The 15,303-nt window shown below is 43.2% G+C and overlaps 1 protein-coding gene across 1 annotated transcript in view; it reads left to right on the top strand.

Annotated features, from left to right (window-relative positions):
• Positions 1-7,387: 7,387 nt before the first annotated feature.
• C3H20orf96 (chromosome 3 C20orf96 homolog) overlaps positions 7,388-15,303 on the top strand; it is a 19,501-nt gene continuing 11,585 nt past the window's right edge. The window contains exons 1-5 of the mRNA XM_087962376.1: positions 7,388-7,531; positions 8,471-8,600; positions 10,354-10,483; positions 12,489-12,604; positions 14,345-14,503. Of these exons, the coding sequence (XP_087818502.1) occupies positions 8,541-8,600; positions 10,354-10,483; positions 12,489-12,604; positions 14,345-14,503 (465 nt within the window). The 5' untranslated portion in view covers positions 7,388-7,531; positions 8,471-8,540. The remainder of the gene's footprint in view (positions 7,532-8,470; positions 8,601-10,353; positions 10,484-12,488; positions 12,605-14,344; positions 14,504-15,303) is intronic.

The raw sequence follows: 15,303 nt of genomic DNA, 5'->3' as shown, positions 1-15,303 counted from the left end.
TAGCAAGCAGTTCCACTGGTTAATTGTTGTCGCTGTCAGGAAATTTCTCCTTAGTTCTAGGTTGCTTCTCTCCTTGATCAGTTTCCATCCATGATTCCTTGTCTGGCCTTCAGGTGCTTTGGGACAACAAGTTGACCACCCTCTTCTCAGTGGCACCCCTTAAATATTGGAAGAGTGCTGTCATATTCTCTTTCTAACAGAATAACTGAAAAACACTGTTGGAAGGGACCTCGGAGGTCTTCTAGCCCAACCCTGCTCAAGCAGCAGACCCTATACCTTTTCAAACAAATGTTTGTCATGTCTCTTCTTAGAAACCTCCAATGATGGAGCAGCCCTCGCAACTTCTGAAGGCAAGCCCTTCCACGGAAGACACTGTTGTCTCTAGAACACAACAACAACAAGTTGCAGAAGTACAACTCAAAGGAGATTTACTCAGATGAACTATAAACCTTTAATACAATCTAGTTTCCTCCCAGTTTTTTCATGCCCGTGCCTTAATTTAGGCAGGGAAACCTTGAAAAACATGATATTTTTTAGTCTTTTGCTGTCTGGACCCCACTTTAAATCTACAAAAGATTCTCCAACATTCACCACCAGCCCATCTGGGTTTCCAGCCTTTCTGTTTCTTAATCGGCAGCCAGGGAGCGTCGGAAGGCGCTGAGCAGACAAGAAAAAGGAAAAATTCCTCCCCTCCTTCCCATCTTTGTGCAACCCTGGGAGAAGCCGAGGGTTTTATTTATTTATTTCATTTATTTATGTTTCCTATTATCAAACCGCCCACCTCCTTCCAAGGGGGGGATCTGGGCGACGCACAATGGAATAGAACCGATAAGTAAAACCAATGTAGAAAAATTAACATCAAAACTGAAAGATTAAATTAGAGTGAAATGTTTCACAATTGCAGAATAATGATAATTAAACATCCAAAAGGGAAAAATAGATATGCATATATTTATTTTAAAAATTATTAATTGTAATTAATTTTTAATGTTTATTACCATTAATAAAGTTATTTATTGTTATATTTTACATATTTATAAATATGTTTTATTATATCTGTGCATACACATATATACATACACACACTATATACTAGTATATATATATATACTATATACATACATATATACAGATATACATGTATATACACACATGTACACATACATACATACACACACATGCGCACACAATACACACACACACAAAATGCTAAGTTAAAGCAATCTTTCTTTGGTTTTGGCTTAGAATGAAGACTGAATTCCACCTCAAAAAATATAAGATTTATTTAAGGTTTATTTTTTTGCTACCAATCCAGGATTTGAAACCAGGGATGGTTTGTTGATGGTTTGCAAATCCTAGCTTATGTCAATTGTGGCTTTTAGGTAGATCTGAATCCTTGCTTATTCCTAGCTTATAACTGAACTATTTGTTCTGGATGTTAACAGAAGGAAAACAGAAATTATGAAAAAAATCTATTATTAATTTGTTCGTCTGCAAAAGTGTTCTGAGTTATATATACAGCATATATACAATATACTCTCTGTATATAGATATACTACATGTGTGTGTGTGTGTATAAATTACACTCAAATATAATGTATGTATGTACACACATACATACACAAACACACACACATATATACTATATGTGTGTGTGTGTGTGTGTGTGTGTGTGTGGTATAGTTATTCAGCTTTGTTGGGTATTTTCCCACGTCATTGTAGTTGTGCTTTTAAAGTTGTAGCAACGTTTGGCAGAATCTCATCTGCCATCATCAGGCTTCTGTATGTGTTGTTCTGTGAGTCAGACTTTTACAGCCGTTTCAGTTTTAAATTGGTAAAGTCTGACTCACAGGAACAATACAGAAGCCTGATGATGGCAGATGAGATTCTGCTAAACTCGCTACAACTTTAAAAGCACAACTACAATGACGTGGAAAATACCTGAACAAAGCTGAATAACATACATGTAAGTACCTGCGAAAACTTAAGAAAACAAATATGTATGTATGTATATACACTATATACATTATACAGATGTGTGTGGGTGTATATAGCACACACACACACACACACACACACAGAGAGAATATATAGTGTGTGTATTTTACACATACACACATCTGCAGAAGCAAATCCTCTTATGAAATGGGCCCAGCTGGCTGGCTGATGATCCAGCCAAGAGGCAGGGATTTTAAATTTAATTTTTTTTTTTTTGCAACCCATCTCCAAAGGCATCTCTTCCCTTCCTCCCTCTCTCCTCCCCCCTTCTCCCCTGGCATCTCTCCTTTTGCCAAGGACCGCCTAGGCCCCCCTCCCTCTCCTTTACAACTCTTGTTGCCACGGAAACTGCCTCCGCAGGATGAGGTGCCAGGGCAACCCATCACTCAGCCCGCCAGCCAATCGGAAGCGCTTCTGCCCTGCCCTCCTCCCCGTCACCCGGGCGACCAATGAGCTTCTCACCTGTTCTGGGATGTGCTCAGTCACGCCGGGCAGCCAATCGGAGACTTCCTTGCCCCAGGAAGCTCCCAGTCGCTTTGGCAACATCAGCCGGGCATCAGGTTGGCCTTTCCTGCTTCTTGCCAGCTGGCTTGGATGCTCAGAAGGCATCGCCAGATTGGCTGAGGGGGCACCGCTGGGCACTTGGGATGGGCTCAGCATTCAAGTATTACAACAATTGCACAGGACGGAAAGCCACCCAACCACCTTGGATCCTCAACCCATCAATTAAAATCCTCAATCTATAAAATAAAAATCTTCTTTTATAAAATTTAGCAAATGCTGAATCGTAATTTTACTGGGATTATAAATATTTTGTACACGCCACCCTGAGGGGAATGGGCAGTTAAGAAATACAAAACATAATTTATTTATTTTGCATATTTTTTATTGGCATCATCCTAATATATATGACAAATGCCCAGAAAGTTGAAGAGAGGGAAAAAAGGGAAAAAGTATTAACTTCAAGATTTTTTCAGACCACAGTAGAAAATAATTGTATATTTCTTATTTTATTTATTTTTTTGCAAGCAGTCCTAAAAATTAATCCGCGTATTTAAGGTATTGTTCAGGGATTAGAATAAAAATAATAAATCAGCATTTATAAGAGTAATAAAGGTAGCCCTCAACTTATGAAGACAATTGAGCCTGAAACATGTTTTGCTAAATGAGAAATTTCTTGAGTTTAGCCCCATTTTAGGACTTTTCTTGCCTTAAGTCAGAGATCTCCAAACTTGGCAACTTTAAGATTTGTGGACTTCAACTCCCAGAAGGTCACAAAAGAGGATCATATGATCCCAGGATACTGTAGCTGTCATAAATATGAACCGGTTGCCAGATGTTTAAATTTTGATCAAATGACTGTGGGAAGGCTGCCAAGATTGTAACTATGAAAACAGTCATAAATCATATTTTTATCAGTGCCATTGTAACTTTGAACAGGCATTAAATGAACTGTGAGTCAAGGATTAACTGTAGTCCTAAAAAATAAATGTTGAGCATTAATTTATTGTTCAGGGATTAGAATAATAATAATAGCAATAATACATTGTAAAAAGTATCTCAGCAACAGCAATATCAATAGATACAGATAAACTGATGAATTTTTTTTTCTTTTTCCCTGAAATCGTGCAGGGTGTTGCATGATTCTGAGAATGACAGGTTGGTGCTCAATTCATTTTCTCGCATACTAAGAAGAATTTTTGGATGCGTGAATCCAATATATATGAATTGCCTTTAACTTTTTTTTTTTTGCAAGTGAGCTATAAACATGGTTTAGGGTCATTAAGCAGGAAACAAGTAATTGATTTCATGAGACACATGTTATGGATTTTATCTGGATTTTTTTAACTGTTGAGAATTTTACTGTGCTGTTTTTTCCCCACTGTATTCTCTCCCCCCCACCCCCCTTCTCTCCAGTAAATACTTTCTATTTAGGGAGATATATCTTTTATTCACTTAGGGAGGAAATTTGAAATGGCCATGATTTGCATAGCTGCCGTTGACTTAGGCTTCTAACCACAGTGGTACCAAAAATGACAATTTAACTTCAGCTTCTCTTTTCTGTTACCTTTTGCCGACCTCTAGATATGGAATTCTGAACGTTTGCAGAGGTAGTCCTCAACTTATGACCACAATTGAGCCCGGTGATGGAGCACCCACAACCTCCAGGCACAAGCCATTCCATGAGTTAATTTTTCTCATTCTCAGGAAGTTTCTCCTTAGTTCTAGGTTGCTTCTCTCCTTGATTAGTGTAGTCGTAGTTTTATGGAAAAGGGGGAGGAGGAGGAGGAAAGGAGGAGGAGGAGAAGAAGAAAAATTGAGAGGAGGAGAAGAGAGGAGGAGGAAAAGAGGAGGAGGAAGAGGAAAAGAAGAAAGAAAGAAGAAAGAAGGAGAAGGTAATTTATTCACCAAAATCTGATCTGCAAGATTCTTTTCTCAGAGCCAAACTCGACTTCTAACCTTCCTGTAGATCAGATTTTCTGCTCTGCTCTATCTCCTGGGCCTGTGATGTGAAGCTCCTCTTAGCTTCCGCTCCTGGGTGTATGTGTGGCATATAATGGGTGATGAGTGAGCAGACTTCTGCATCCTCCTAACGCTGCCTTTGCTCTCTCTTCACCAAAGTTTTCTTTTCCACCCAAACAACCAGTTAGACTGACTCCTTCCACCCCAGCCCCAATCAGCAGGATCATCAACAGAAGGCCAAATTGATCTGCATAGCAATAGGGACCATCTGCGTTGGCTCCAGGCATGTTTGTAAGCAGATGGCTTAATGCTCCTGGCTTGCCCAGAAACCACCCTTAATATCTTAATGCAAGGACCCCTCCTCAAACTCAAACTGCTTTAGGATCTCCAATGCAAGGACCCTTGCTCTGCTAAGGGGAATGGAGGCGAAACCATATGATGAACAGTGGAAGGAATGGGGTCTGTCTAGTTTAATGAAGAGGAGTGCTAGGCTGACATCATAGCAGTGTTCCAATATTTGAGGGGCTGACCCAAAGAAGAGGGAGTCAAGCTACTCTCCAAACCACCAGACTGCAGCTGTCAGGATTTCAGTACTTAACCCCATTTAAATCATGAGTCTCGAGCCTAACTTCCAAAACTTACAAAGGATTCATTGGGAGTTAAAAGGTCCGGCACTACATGGGTGTAGCTGACTTTGAGACACATCATTCGTTGACACCCTTGACCCTGGTTTTCCCTCCACCCCCTGGGTGTATCATAATTCCTATTCTCCAATGGGACACCTCCATAGCCCAGAGTCATCAATCATGCTCTCCAGTTAGAATTTTGCGCAGCAGAAACTTCGGTCACCTAGTTACTATTTTGGAAAACCTTTATGGAACACACTTTCGGTTTTGCAAGCTGCTGCACTGCTCCCCCCTCCCTTTCTGTTGGCAACTCTAAAAAGACTAGAGAAATATTTAATGAGTTGACAGCAGGACAAGAAGCAATGGATGGAAACAAACCAGGGAGAGACCCAAACTTGAACTAAGGAGAAATTTCTTATGTGAACAATTAATCGGTGGAACAGCTCCAGAAGTTGTGGGTGCTCCATCACTGAAGGCTTTCAAGAAGAGACTGGACAGCCACTTGTCTGGAAAAGTGTAGTAGGATTTCCTGCTTTACCAGGGGCTGGACTAGAAGACCTCCAAGGTCCCTTCCAACTCCATTATTCTATGTTCATTAAAGCAAATGATTAAAAGGTTAAATCCTTTTCTTCCCATCTTATTTCCCATCTTTTCTTTTTCACCATACCATCAATTTACCCTTCAATCATTCGAAGATTTCACATAAAACAGGATCACATTGTTACTTGAAATGTTAGGGTTCATTATTACTCCAAATTAAAGGATTACAGAATGGTAAAATGGAGATTTTTTTAAAAAAAAAATCCTTTGAATAAAGGACACATTAGCATTTTAGCAAGGCATCCATGATTCTCTTATAAGTTCAGGAAATCATGTTTTCTTTTTTTTTCAGCCAAAGGCATTTTCTCTCTTTAATATGCAAAAACTAGCCTATTCATCAACTAAACAATGGGGGCTTAATTCTCGGGTCCTTCAGATATGTTAAAGAAAGAAGCCCAGATGGAAAAGGGAAAAATGGAAACTATTTTAAGTGTCTATATTTTCTTGCACCTCATTGATGTATCTTATTGTCTGATATGTTGCTTTCTAACTCAAAGCTTCTGTACCCTAAAGACTGATATTTTGCATGAATTATTTGGTGGTTTATATTTTGGTGTGGACGAATAAATTTGCAAAGGTGTCTCTTTCCAATTCAGTGATCCACCAGTCAGTGATGGGAGTTTGAAGTCAGTGAGCAAGGGATCATATAGGGTCTCCTGCTTGAGCAGGGGGTTGGACTAGAAGACCTCCGAGGTCCCTTCCAGCTCTATTCTGATTGATTGAAACTTAGTGGCTCCATGCCAAACTTGGGGAAATCTGAGCTTCAAGGCAAAAATTGGGGTTCCACTTTTATTGATTTACTTAATTACTTATTGGTAATTAAGGGAGGGAGCAGGATGCACAGGTTTTTTTTTAAAAAAAGGATTTTCTCTTAATTCAGGAGTATCAAAATTTGATGACTTTAAGACTTGTGAACTTCAACTCCCAGAATTCCCCAGGCAACATTGCTGGCTGGGGAATTTATTTATTTATTTATTTGATTTGTCAATTGTTTACAAGATAATAAGTACAAGTGTATACATAGTTGTGAATATATGAAATGGGTACATATAAGAAAAATAAAAGAATAAGAGGAATTCTGGGAATTGAAGTCCACAAGTCTTATAAAGTCATCAAATTTTGATACTCCTGAATTAAGAGAAAATTGCTGGCTGGGGAATTCTTGGAGTTGAAGTCCACAAGTCTTAAAATCACCAAGTTTGGAGACCCCTGTCTTAATTCATCAACCACCTCCACTTTTTTCCCAATATAAAGGTGAAGCTGGAGTTTTCCTTGATTCCAATGTGATGCTTGCTGGTTCCATTTGGTTTTATTGGCAGCAGAAATTTTTTTGTTCCTTTTTGAAAAGATTTCTGGACTTTGCACTCTGGATTTCCTCGTGGTCACCTGTCCAATTCTCTTTAGGTAGCTTCTTCACCCAAGATTGAGTAGATGTTGTTCCCTAAATGGGCCTTCCCTTTTTGGTAAATATATTGTCCTATAACGGCAATCAATAATCCGGAGAGCCATTGACAGGAAGCGCAAGTCAACTCATTTGGGGCGGGCGCCAGGTCGGCGATACAAACGGCGCAAGCCAGGCAAGGATTGTCCCGCGAAAGATCGCCTGCGCACGCGCGCAAGCAGAGCCGGAAGGCGGGGCCTTCGCGGCACGGACGCAGCCAATAGAAAGAAACGTTCGTTGACGGTCGACCTCAAGGGACGGGGACGACGACGATCAGCAGAGCGAAGGGCGGAGGTGCTTGAGCCTACGAGGGTTCCGTAGGTTCTCCGAGTCGCCATGGAGATGAGGCGCGCGCTGCGTTGCTAGGAGACGAGAAGACACAAAGCGCGCGCGAGCGAAGCAGGTAAAGGAGACACCGGGGCGGGGTTGGCTCATCTTAAATGGAGCCTCCAAGGACGGGCGCAGTCTACCCCTGGAAACCAAACGGCGGCGGTTTACGGGTTGTAGCTGCTGCGTCCCCCAGGTCCTAAGTGCGGGTGGGGGGGGGAACCTAAATTGGGACCTACCACTGGAATTATTTTATTTTATTTTATTTTATTTTATTTTATTTTATTATTTATTTTATTTTATTATTTATTTATTTTATTTATTTATTTGTTTGATTTTTATTATATTTTATTATTTATTTGTTTTATTTTTATTATATTTTATTTTATTATTTGCTTTATTTATTTATTTGTTTTATTTTTATTTTATTTATTTTATTATTTATTTGTTTTATTTTTATTTTATTATTTGTTTTATTTATTTATTTGTTTTATTATTATATTTTATTTTTTATTTTATTTATTTATTGCATTGCATTGCATTTTATTATTTTATTTAGCGTATGGCATATCATACACGGACTAGCTAAGCATATTAACATTTCTCCTAGGTTAATAAAATAAATAAAATAAAATCCTGGGTCACCTTTGTACTCCCGTCTTTCCCTTTGGGGGGTGGCTTTTGCTTCCTCCCTTCCAAGGGTTTCTTAAATTTAAATGTAATGTCATTTATTTTAATTAGACATGACTTTGGGCAGCTTACAAAATCCATTCCTCCCCCACACACACACTAAAATGAGCAGCGTACGAAAGGCAAAACCGCATTTAATTTGCTATATTATTGAAAGCCTCTCTAAAGCTGGAAAGGCAGGGCAGCCTATAAATATTCCGTCACCAACAATATTAAGATAATAAAATAACTGTTTGAGGTCGGCAGGATATCTCACCCATTCCCAAAATATTGCAGTATTTCAAATCATTTATTTTTCCTCTGAAAAATGTTTTTTGTTTTACAGACACACACAATTCTTTGTCCCCCCAAGGTGCTGACATTTCCTCTCGCACGGCTTTTCCCTAGCTTCAAAAATGTGGTCCAGGAATCCAAGTTTGTTCCCCAAGAGTTTTATCAGTTCCTTAAACCAAACGGTGAGTTGTGCAAAGACTTATTTTGCAAAAGGAAACAGTATGGTTTAAAAGATCCAAATCGTACTTTTTGTATTCTTTACTGACCAGGTAATAAAATGGGACAGCTCTGCACGAATCCATATTATTATCGTTACATAAAAATAAATATATGTATGTTTAAGCAGGAGATTGCTGGAGGGAATTGTCTTTCCAGGTCAAACTGAATATAGTATTTCCATGCTATGCTAGTATGTGGGAGGAGGACAAGGTTATTTTCACAGTTATTTTGAGAGATGTAATAGGAATATAGACATGGGTGGTTCTTGGTGCTCTCTGAGCTTGGTTGTTTTCCTGCAGACATTTCACAACCCAACTAGGTAACATCATCAGTATTACTAGTTTGGGTAATCAAATTCCTGCTGCAAAAAAAAAAAAAAACACAACCAAGCTCAGAGAACACCAAGGACCCCACATTCCTCCTCCTCTTCCTCCTCCTCCTCTTCCTCCTCCTCTTCTCCATAAACCACATTCCATTCTAGCACTGATGATATTCCCTAGTTGGGTCATGAAACGTCTGCAGGAAAACCACCAAGCTCAGAGAGCACCAAGGAGCCTTAATTTCAACCTGGAGCTAAAAATATTCTCCTTTATTAGTATAGACATGATGTGGGCACATAATTGGGATCCTGATGGCATGTGTGTGTGTATAAGAACATACTTTGTAGTGTGGGGAAAAGGTGTGGAGAAGAGAGAGAGAGAGAGAGAGAGAGAGAGAGAGATGAAGTATCTAAAAATCAGTTGTCATTGTATAATTCCGAGTCAAATAGGGCGAAAAGATTTTAGTGGATGATGGTACTTTAGTAGGAGATGGGTCACATGGTGGCATGTATATGGGTTGGCACCTCCAGTTTTAAAAAGGCACTTTGGTCACTGGGTTAAGGGACCAGGTAGAAAGCAGGAGGCGGTGAGTTCTAGTCCCGCTTTAGGCATGAAAGCCAGCTGGGTGACTTTGGGCCAATCACCAGGAGACGGTGAGTTCTAGTCCTGCCTTAGGCATGAAACCAAGCTGGGTGATTTTGGGCCAATCACCAGGAGATGGTGAGTTCTAGTTCCGCCTTAGGCATGAAAGCCAACTAGGTGATTTTGGGCCAACCACCAGGAGACGATGAGTTCTAATCCCACTTTAGGCATGAAAGCCAGCTGGGTGACTTTAGACCAATCACCAGGAGACAGTGAGTTCTAGTCCTGCCTTAGGCATGAAACCAAGCTGGGTGACCTTGAGCCAAGCACCAGGAGACGATGAGTTCTAATCCCGCTTTAGGCATGAAAGCCAGCTGGGTGACTTTAGACCAATCACCAGGAGATGGTGAGTTCTAGTTCCGCCTTAGGCATCAAACCAAGCTGGGTGACCTTGGGCCAACCACCAGGAGACGGTGAGTTCTAATCCCGCTTTAGGCATGAAAGCTAGCTGGGTGACTTTAGACCAATCACCAGGAGATGGTGAGTTCTAGTTCCGCCTTAGGCATCAAACCAAGCTGGGTGACCTTGGGCCAACCACCAGGAGACGGTGAGTTCTAGTTCCGCCTTAGGCATGAAAGCCAACTAGGTGACTTTGGGCCAACCACCAGGAGACAGTGAGCCAACTCCAAACACTTTGGGAAAATCAATATATGTCTGTCTCATTTGTTGTCTTTTCTCAAGTTTTCACCCCATTGTTTTAATGAAGATGCCTTGCTTGTCTGCCCTCTGGCCTCTCCTCTCCTCTGGCCTTTAGGATTATAGCCAATGGGAAAGAGAAGAAGTGCCAAGAAGGCCCAAATTACGACTGCTCCTGCCACCTCCTGTGCCTCCTGGGACGAAAGAGGGAAAGAAATTCCCGCAGAAGATGCAACCCAAGAGACCAGGTGGGAAAAGAGATCGGCTGATGTAGTCTGGCCTGTGTGTGTGTGTGTGTGTGTGTGTGTGTGTGTGTGTGTGTGTGTCTGTATGAGAATCCTTTCCACAGTTTTCTTTTTAGTAGAATTTGTGTGGCTTAGTGAAAAAGAAGGCCACTCAGAGATACTCCAAGAGACTGAAAGTCCAAAAAGAACTAGCAAGGGCAGAATGTTCTGGGTACAGAGCATCTTCAAACTTTCCGAAGGAAGAAGGAAGAAAGGAAAGGAATGGGAAGCAAGGAGGAGAGGCTGAGAGAATGAATCCTTCTTCTAAGTAGGGGAAGTAGGGCCGCTTTTGGTTTGGTAGAAGAGAGGAACCTGAGTGCGAGTCCTGCCTTAAACCCCAAAGCCAGTTGGGTGGCTTCGGTCCAGTCGTTTTTTCCTCACTTCAGGAAGACGGGCAAGAGCCTGCAGCCTTGACTCTCTACCTAGGGAACAGTGTGGCTTAATCCATATGCTTGTTAGCAGGAGAGAGGGAGAGAGAGGGAGAGAGAAAGGAGAGAGGAGAGAAGACAGGGAAGGAAGGAAAAGAAAGATGGAGGAAGGAAGGAAAAAAGGAAGAAAAAAGAAAGGGAGGAAAAGAAAGAAGGAAGGGAGGGAGGAAAAGAAGGGAAGGAAGGAAAAGAAAGAAAAAGAAAGAAAGAAAAGAAAGAAGGAAGGAAGAGAAAGAAAGAAGTAGGAAGGAAAAGAAAGGAAGGAAGGAAAAGAAAGAAAGAGGTAGGAAGGAAAAGAAAGGAAGGAAGGAAGGAAGGAAAAGAGGAAAAGAAAGAAAAGAAAGAAGGAAGAGAAAGAAAGAGATAGGAAGGAAAAGAAAGGAAGGCAAAGAAAGAAAAAAGAAAAGAAAGAAGGAAGGAAGGAAGGAGGAAGGAAGAGAAAGAAAGAGGTAGGAAGGAAAAGAAAGGAAGGAAAAGAGGAAAAGAAAGAAAAGAAAGAAGGAAGGAAGAGAAAGAAAGAGGTAGGAAGGAAAAGAAAGGAAGGAAGGAAAAGAGAAAAAGAAAGAAAAGAAAGAAGGAAGGAAGAGAAAGAAAGAGGTAGGAAGGAAGAAAGGAAGGAAGAAAGGAAAAGAGGAAAAGAAAGAAAAGAAAGAAGGAAGGAAGAGAAAGAAGGAAGGAAGAGAAAGAAAGAGATAGGAAGGAAAAGAAAGGAAGGAAGGAAGGCAAAGAAAGAAAAAGAAAGAAAAGAAAGAAGGAAGGAAGAGAAAGAAAGAGATAGGAAGGAAAAGAAAGGAAGGCAAAGAAAGAAAAAAGAAAAGAAAGAAGGAAGGAAGGAAGGAGGAAGGAAGAGAAAGGAAGAGGTAGGAAGGAAAAGGAAGGAAGGAAGGAAGGAAGGAAGGAAGGAAGGAAGGAAGGAAGGAAGGAAGGCAAAGAGAAAAAGAAAGAAAAGAAAGAAGGAGGGAAGAGAAAGAAAGAGATAGGAAGGAAAAGAAAGGAAGGCAAAGAAAGAAAAAGGAAAAGAAAGAAGGAAGGAAAGAAGGAGGAAGGAAGAGAAAGAAAGAGGTAGGAAGGAAAAGGAAGGAAGGAAGGAAAAGGAAGAGAAGGAAGAAAGGAAGGAGGGAAGAGAGAAAGATGAAGGAAGGAGAGATGGAAGTAAGGAAGGGAGAGGGAGGGAAGAGGAGGAAGGAAAGGTAAGACGAAGGAAGAAGGAAGGATAGAGAAAGGAACAAAGGGAGGAAGAAATCGGAAGCAAGGAAAGAAAGAAAGAAAGAAAGAAGGAAGGAAGGAAGAGGAAGGAAGGAAGGAAGGAAGGAAGGAAGGAAGGAAGGAAGGAAGGAAAAAGACAGGCAGACAGAAACTACCTCACAGTCAAAGCCACCCACCTGGCCTTCAGACCCTAAAGCAGGACTAGAATCCCCCACCGCCTGGTTTCTGCTCTCCGCTCTTCCTGGTCCAGCCTCTCCCGTGCCCACCTCCTTTGTCCGGCCGCCCTCCGAGCAGCAGCCGTGGCCTCAGCTCCCCCCTTCTCGTTCTCTTCCCAGAGGAGCGCAAGGCCTGGAGCCTGGCCTTGAAGGCCACCCCCTCCATCAGGCACAAGGTCGGCTGGCACCAGGCCCTGACGGAGGAGATGGCCCGGGCCAACGTCAAAATCCTGCAGGTACCGGAAGGGAGGAGCCCCTGGGAAGCAAGGGGGGTGCCTCCCACACCCCCCACCCACCCACCCACCCACCCGGGTTTCCTGGCTGGGAGCCCTGGCTGAGATGGGCAGGTTGAGAAAAGGGAGGGAGGGAGGGAAAGGAAAAAGGAAGGTTGATCTTGAGGGAGGAAGGGAGGGAGGGAGGGGGAGAAGAAGGGAAAGAAAGGGGAAGGGAGGGATTAGGGGAGAAAGAAGGAAGGAAGCTAGGTTGATCTTAAGGAAGGGAGGGGAAAAGGGGAGGGAGGAAGGGAGAAGAAAGGGAGGGAGGGAGGGAAAGAGGAAAAGAAAGAAGGGGAGGGAGGAGGAGGAAGGAAGGAAAGAAGGAAGGAAAAATAGATAAGCAGGAGGGAGAGAGGAAAGAAGGCAAGCAGGCAGCCAGGAGAGAGGTGAAAAAAGGAAGGAAGGAAGGAAGGAAGGAAGGAAGGAAGGAAGGAAGGAAGGAAGGAAGGAAGGAGGGAGGAGGGAGGGAGGGAGGGAGGGAGGGAGGGAGGGAGGGAGGAAGGAAGAAAGGAAGGGAGGGAGGGAGGGAGGAAGGGAGGGAGGTGGGGAGAAGAAGGGAAAGAAAGGGGAAGGGAGGGATTAGAGGAGAAAGAAGGAAGGAAGCTAGGTAGGAAGGTTGATCTTAAGGAAGGAAGGGAAAAGGGGGAGGAGGAGGGGAGAAGAAAGGGAGGGAGGGAAAGAGGAAGAAAAGAAAGAAGGGGAGGGAGGAGGGGAGAAGAAAGGGAGGGAGGGAAAGAGAAAGAAAAGAAAAGAAAGGGGAGGGAGGAAGGAAGGAAGGAAAGAAGGAAGGAAAAATAGATAAGCAGGAGGGAGAGAGGAAAGAAGGCAGGCAGGCAGTCGGAGGGGGGTGAAAAGGAAGGAAGGAAGGAAGGAAGGAAGGAAGGGAGGGAGGGAGGGAGGGAGGGAGGAAGGAAGGAAGGAAGGAAGGAAAAGTAGACAAGCAGGAGGGAGAGAGGAAAGAAGGCAGGCAGGCAGTCGGGAGGGAGGTGAAAAGGAAGGAAGGAAGGAAGGAAGGAAGGAAGGGAGGGAGGGAGGGAGGGAGGGAGGGAGGGAGGAAGGAAGGAAGGAAGGAAGGAAAAGTAGACAAGCAGGAGGGAGAGAGGAAAGCAGGCGGGCAGGCAGCCAGGAGGGAGGTGAAAAGGAAGGAAGGAAGGGAGGGAGGGAGGGAGGGAGGAGGGAGGAAGGAAGGAAGGAAGGAAGGAAGGAAGGAAGGAAAAGTAGACAAGCAGGAGGGAGAGAGGAAAGAAGGCAGGCAGGCAGTCGGGAGGGAGGTGAAAAAGGAAGGAAGGAAGGAAGGAAGGAAGGAAGGGAGGGAGGGAGGGAGGGAGGGAGGGAGGGAGGGAGGGAGGGAGGGAGGAAGGAAGGAAGGAAGGAAAAGTAGATAAGCAGGAGGGAGAGAGGAAAGCAGGCAGGCAGGCAGCCAGGAGGGAGGTGAAAAGGAAGGAAGGGAGGAAGGAAGGAGGGAAGCCAGGTGGGATTGCCCCATTTTAGGACTGGGGGGGGTCTCCTTCCATCTGACTGCCAATCAGGACGGACTGGAGCCGTTCGGTCACCCAGGGTTTCTTAACCTGGACCAACATTCAAGGTGGCTGGATTCCCATTCCCAGAATCCCGAGAGTTGAGATCCGTGCATTTGTAAAGGGTCAGCGTCTCCCACCCCACCGCCCTTTCCCCCCCCCCACACCCCCGAAAACCCCTTAGCGGCTTTCAAAGAGCAAGATGGCCAGCCTGGAAGAGCTGAAGCGCCACTCCCTGGTGATCCTGGAGAAGAATAAGGACCTGATGGAGGCGATCCAGGAGACGGAAACCGACTCAGCCAACCAGGCCAGGGGCCTCCTGCAGCAGTACGACATGTTTGGGGTAAGGCGGCCTGGGAAGGGCCAGTCGGGGCAGCAGAACCAGGCTTTGGGGCACGGGGAGCCCACAGGCCATTGGGCCCAGAGCAAGGGACACGGCAACCCGCCCGTTGGGCCCACCTGAACTGTTTGTACGTTGAGAAAAGGTGACCATTGAGCTGAAATGGTGTAGAGTCTCCTGCTTGAGCAGGGGGTTGGACTAGAAGACCTCCAAGGTCCCTTCCAACCCTGTTATTCTGAAAGAGAGAGGGAGAGGGAGGAGAGAAAGAGAGAGAGAGAGAAAGAGAAAGAAAAAGAAAGAAGAGGGAAAGGAGGAAAGAACAAATGAAAGAAAGGAAAGAAAGAAAGAAAGAAAGAAAGAAAGAAAGAAAGAAAGAAAGAAAGAAAGAAAGGAAAGAAAGAAAGAAAGAAAGAAAGAAAGAAAGAAAGAAAGAAAGAAAGAAAGAAAGAAAGAAAGAAAGAAAGAAAGAAAGAAAGAAAAGGGAAGGAGAGAAAGAAAGAGAGAAAAGAAAGAGGGAAGAAGAGAAAGAATGAGAGAAAGAAAGAACAAAAGAAAGAGAAAGAAATAGGGAAGGAAAGAAAGAAAGGAGGGAAAGAGAAAGAAAGGAAGGAAGGAAGGAAGAAAGGAGAGAGAAAAAGAAGGAGAGAAAGAAAAAGGGAAAAAGAAAAAGAAAGAAAGAGGGAAGGAGAGAAAGAGAGAGAAATAAAAAGAAATGAGGGAAGAAGAGAGAATGAGAGAGAAAAATGAAAGAAAGAAAGGAAGGAGAGAAAGGAGGGAAGAAAGAAAGAGAAAAAGAAAAAAGG

Source organism: Notechis scutatus, chromosome 3 (assembly GCF_049901735.1).
Source record: "Notechis scutatus isolate UNSWTSFEM ecotype Mainland chromosome 3, rNotScu1.2, whole genome shotgun sequence".
Classification (NCBI taxonomy): Eukaryota; Metazoa; Chordata; class Lepidosauria; order Squamata; family Elapidae; genus Notechis; species Notechis scutatus.
Note: the sequence above shows the minus strand (reverse complement) of the source record. Positions and strands in the feature narration are given on the sequence as shown.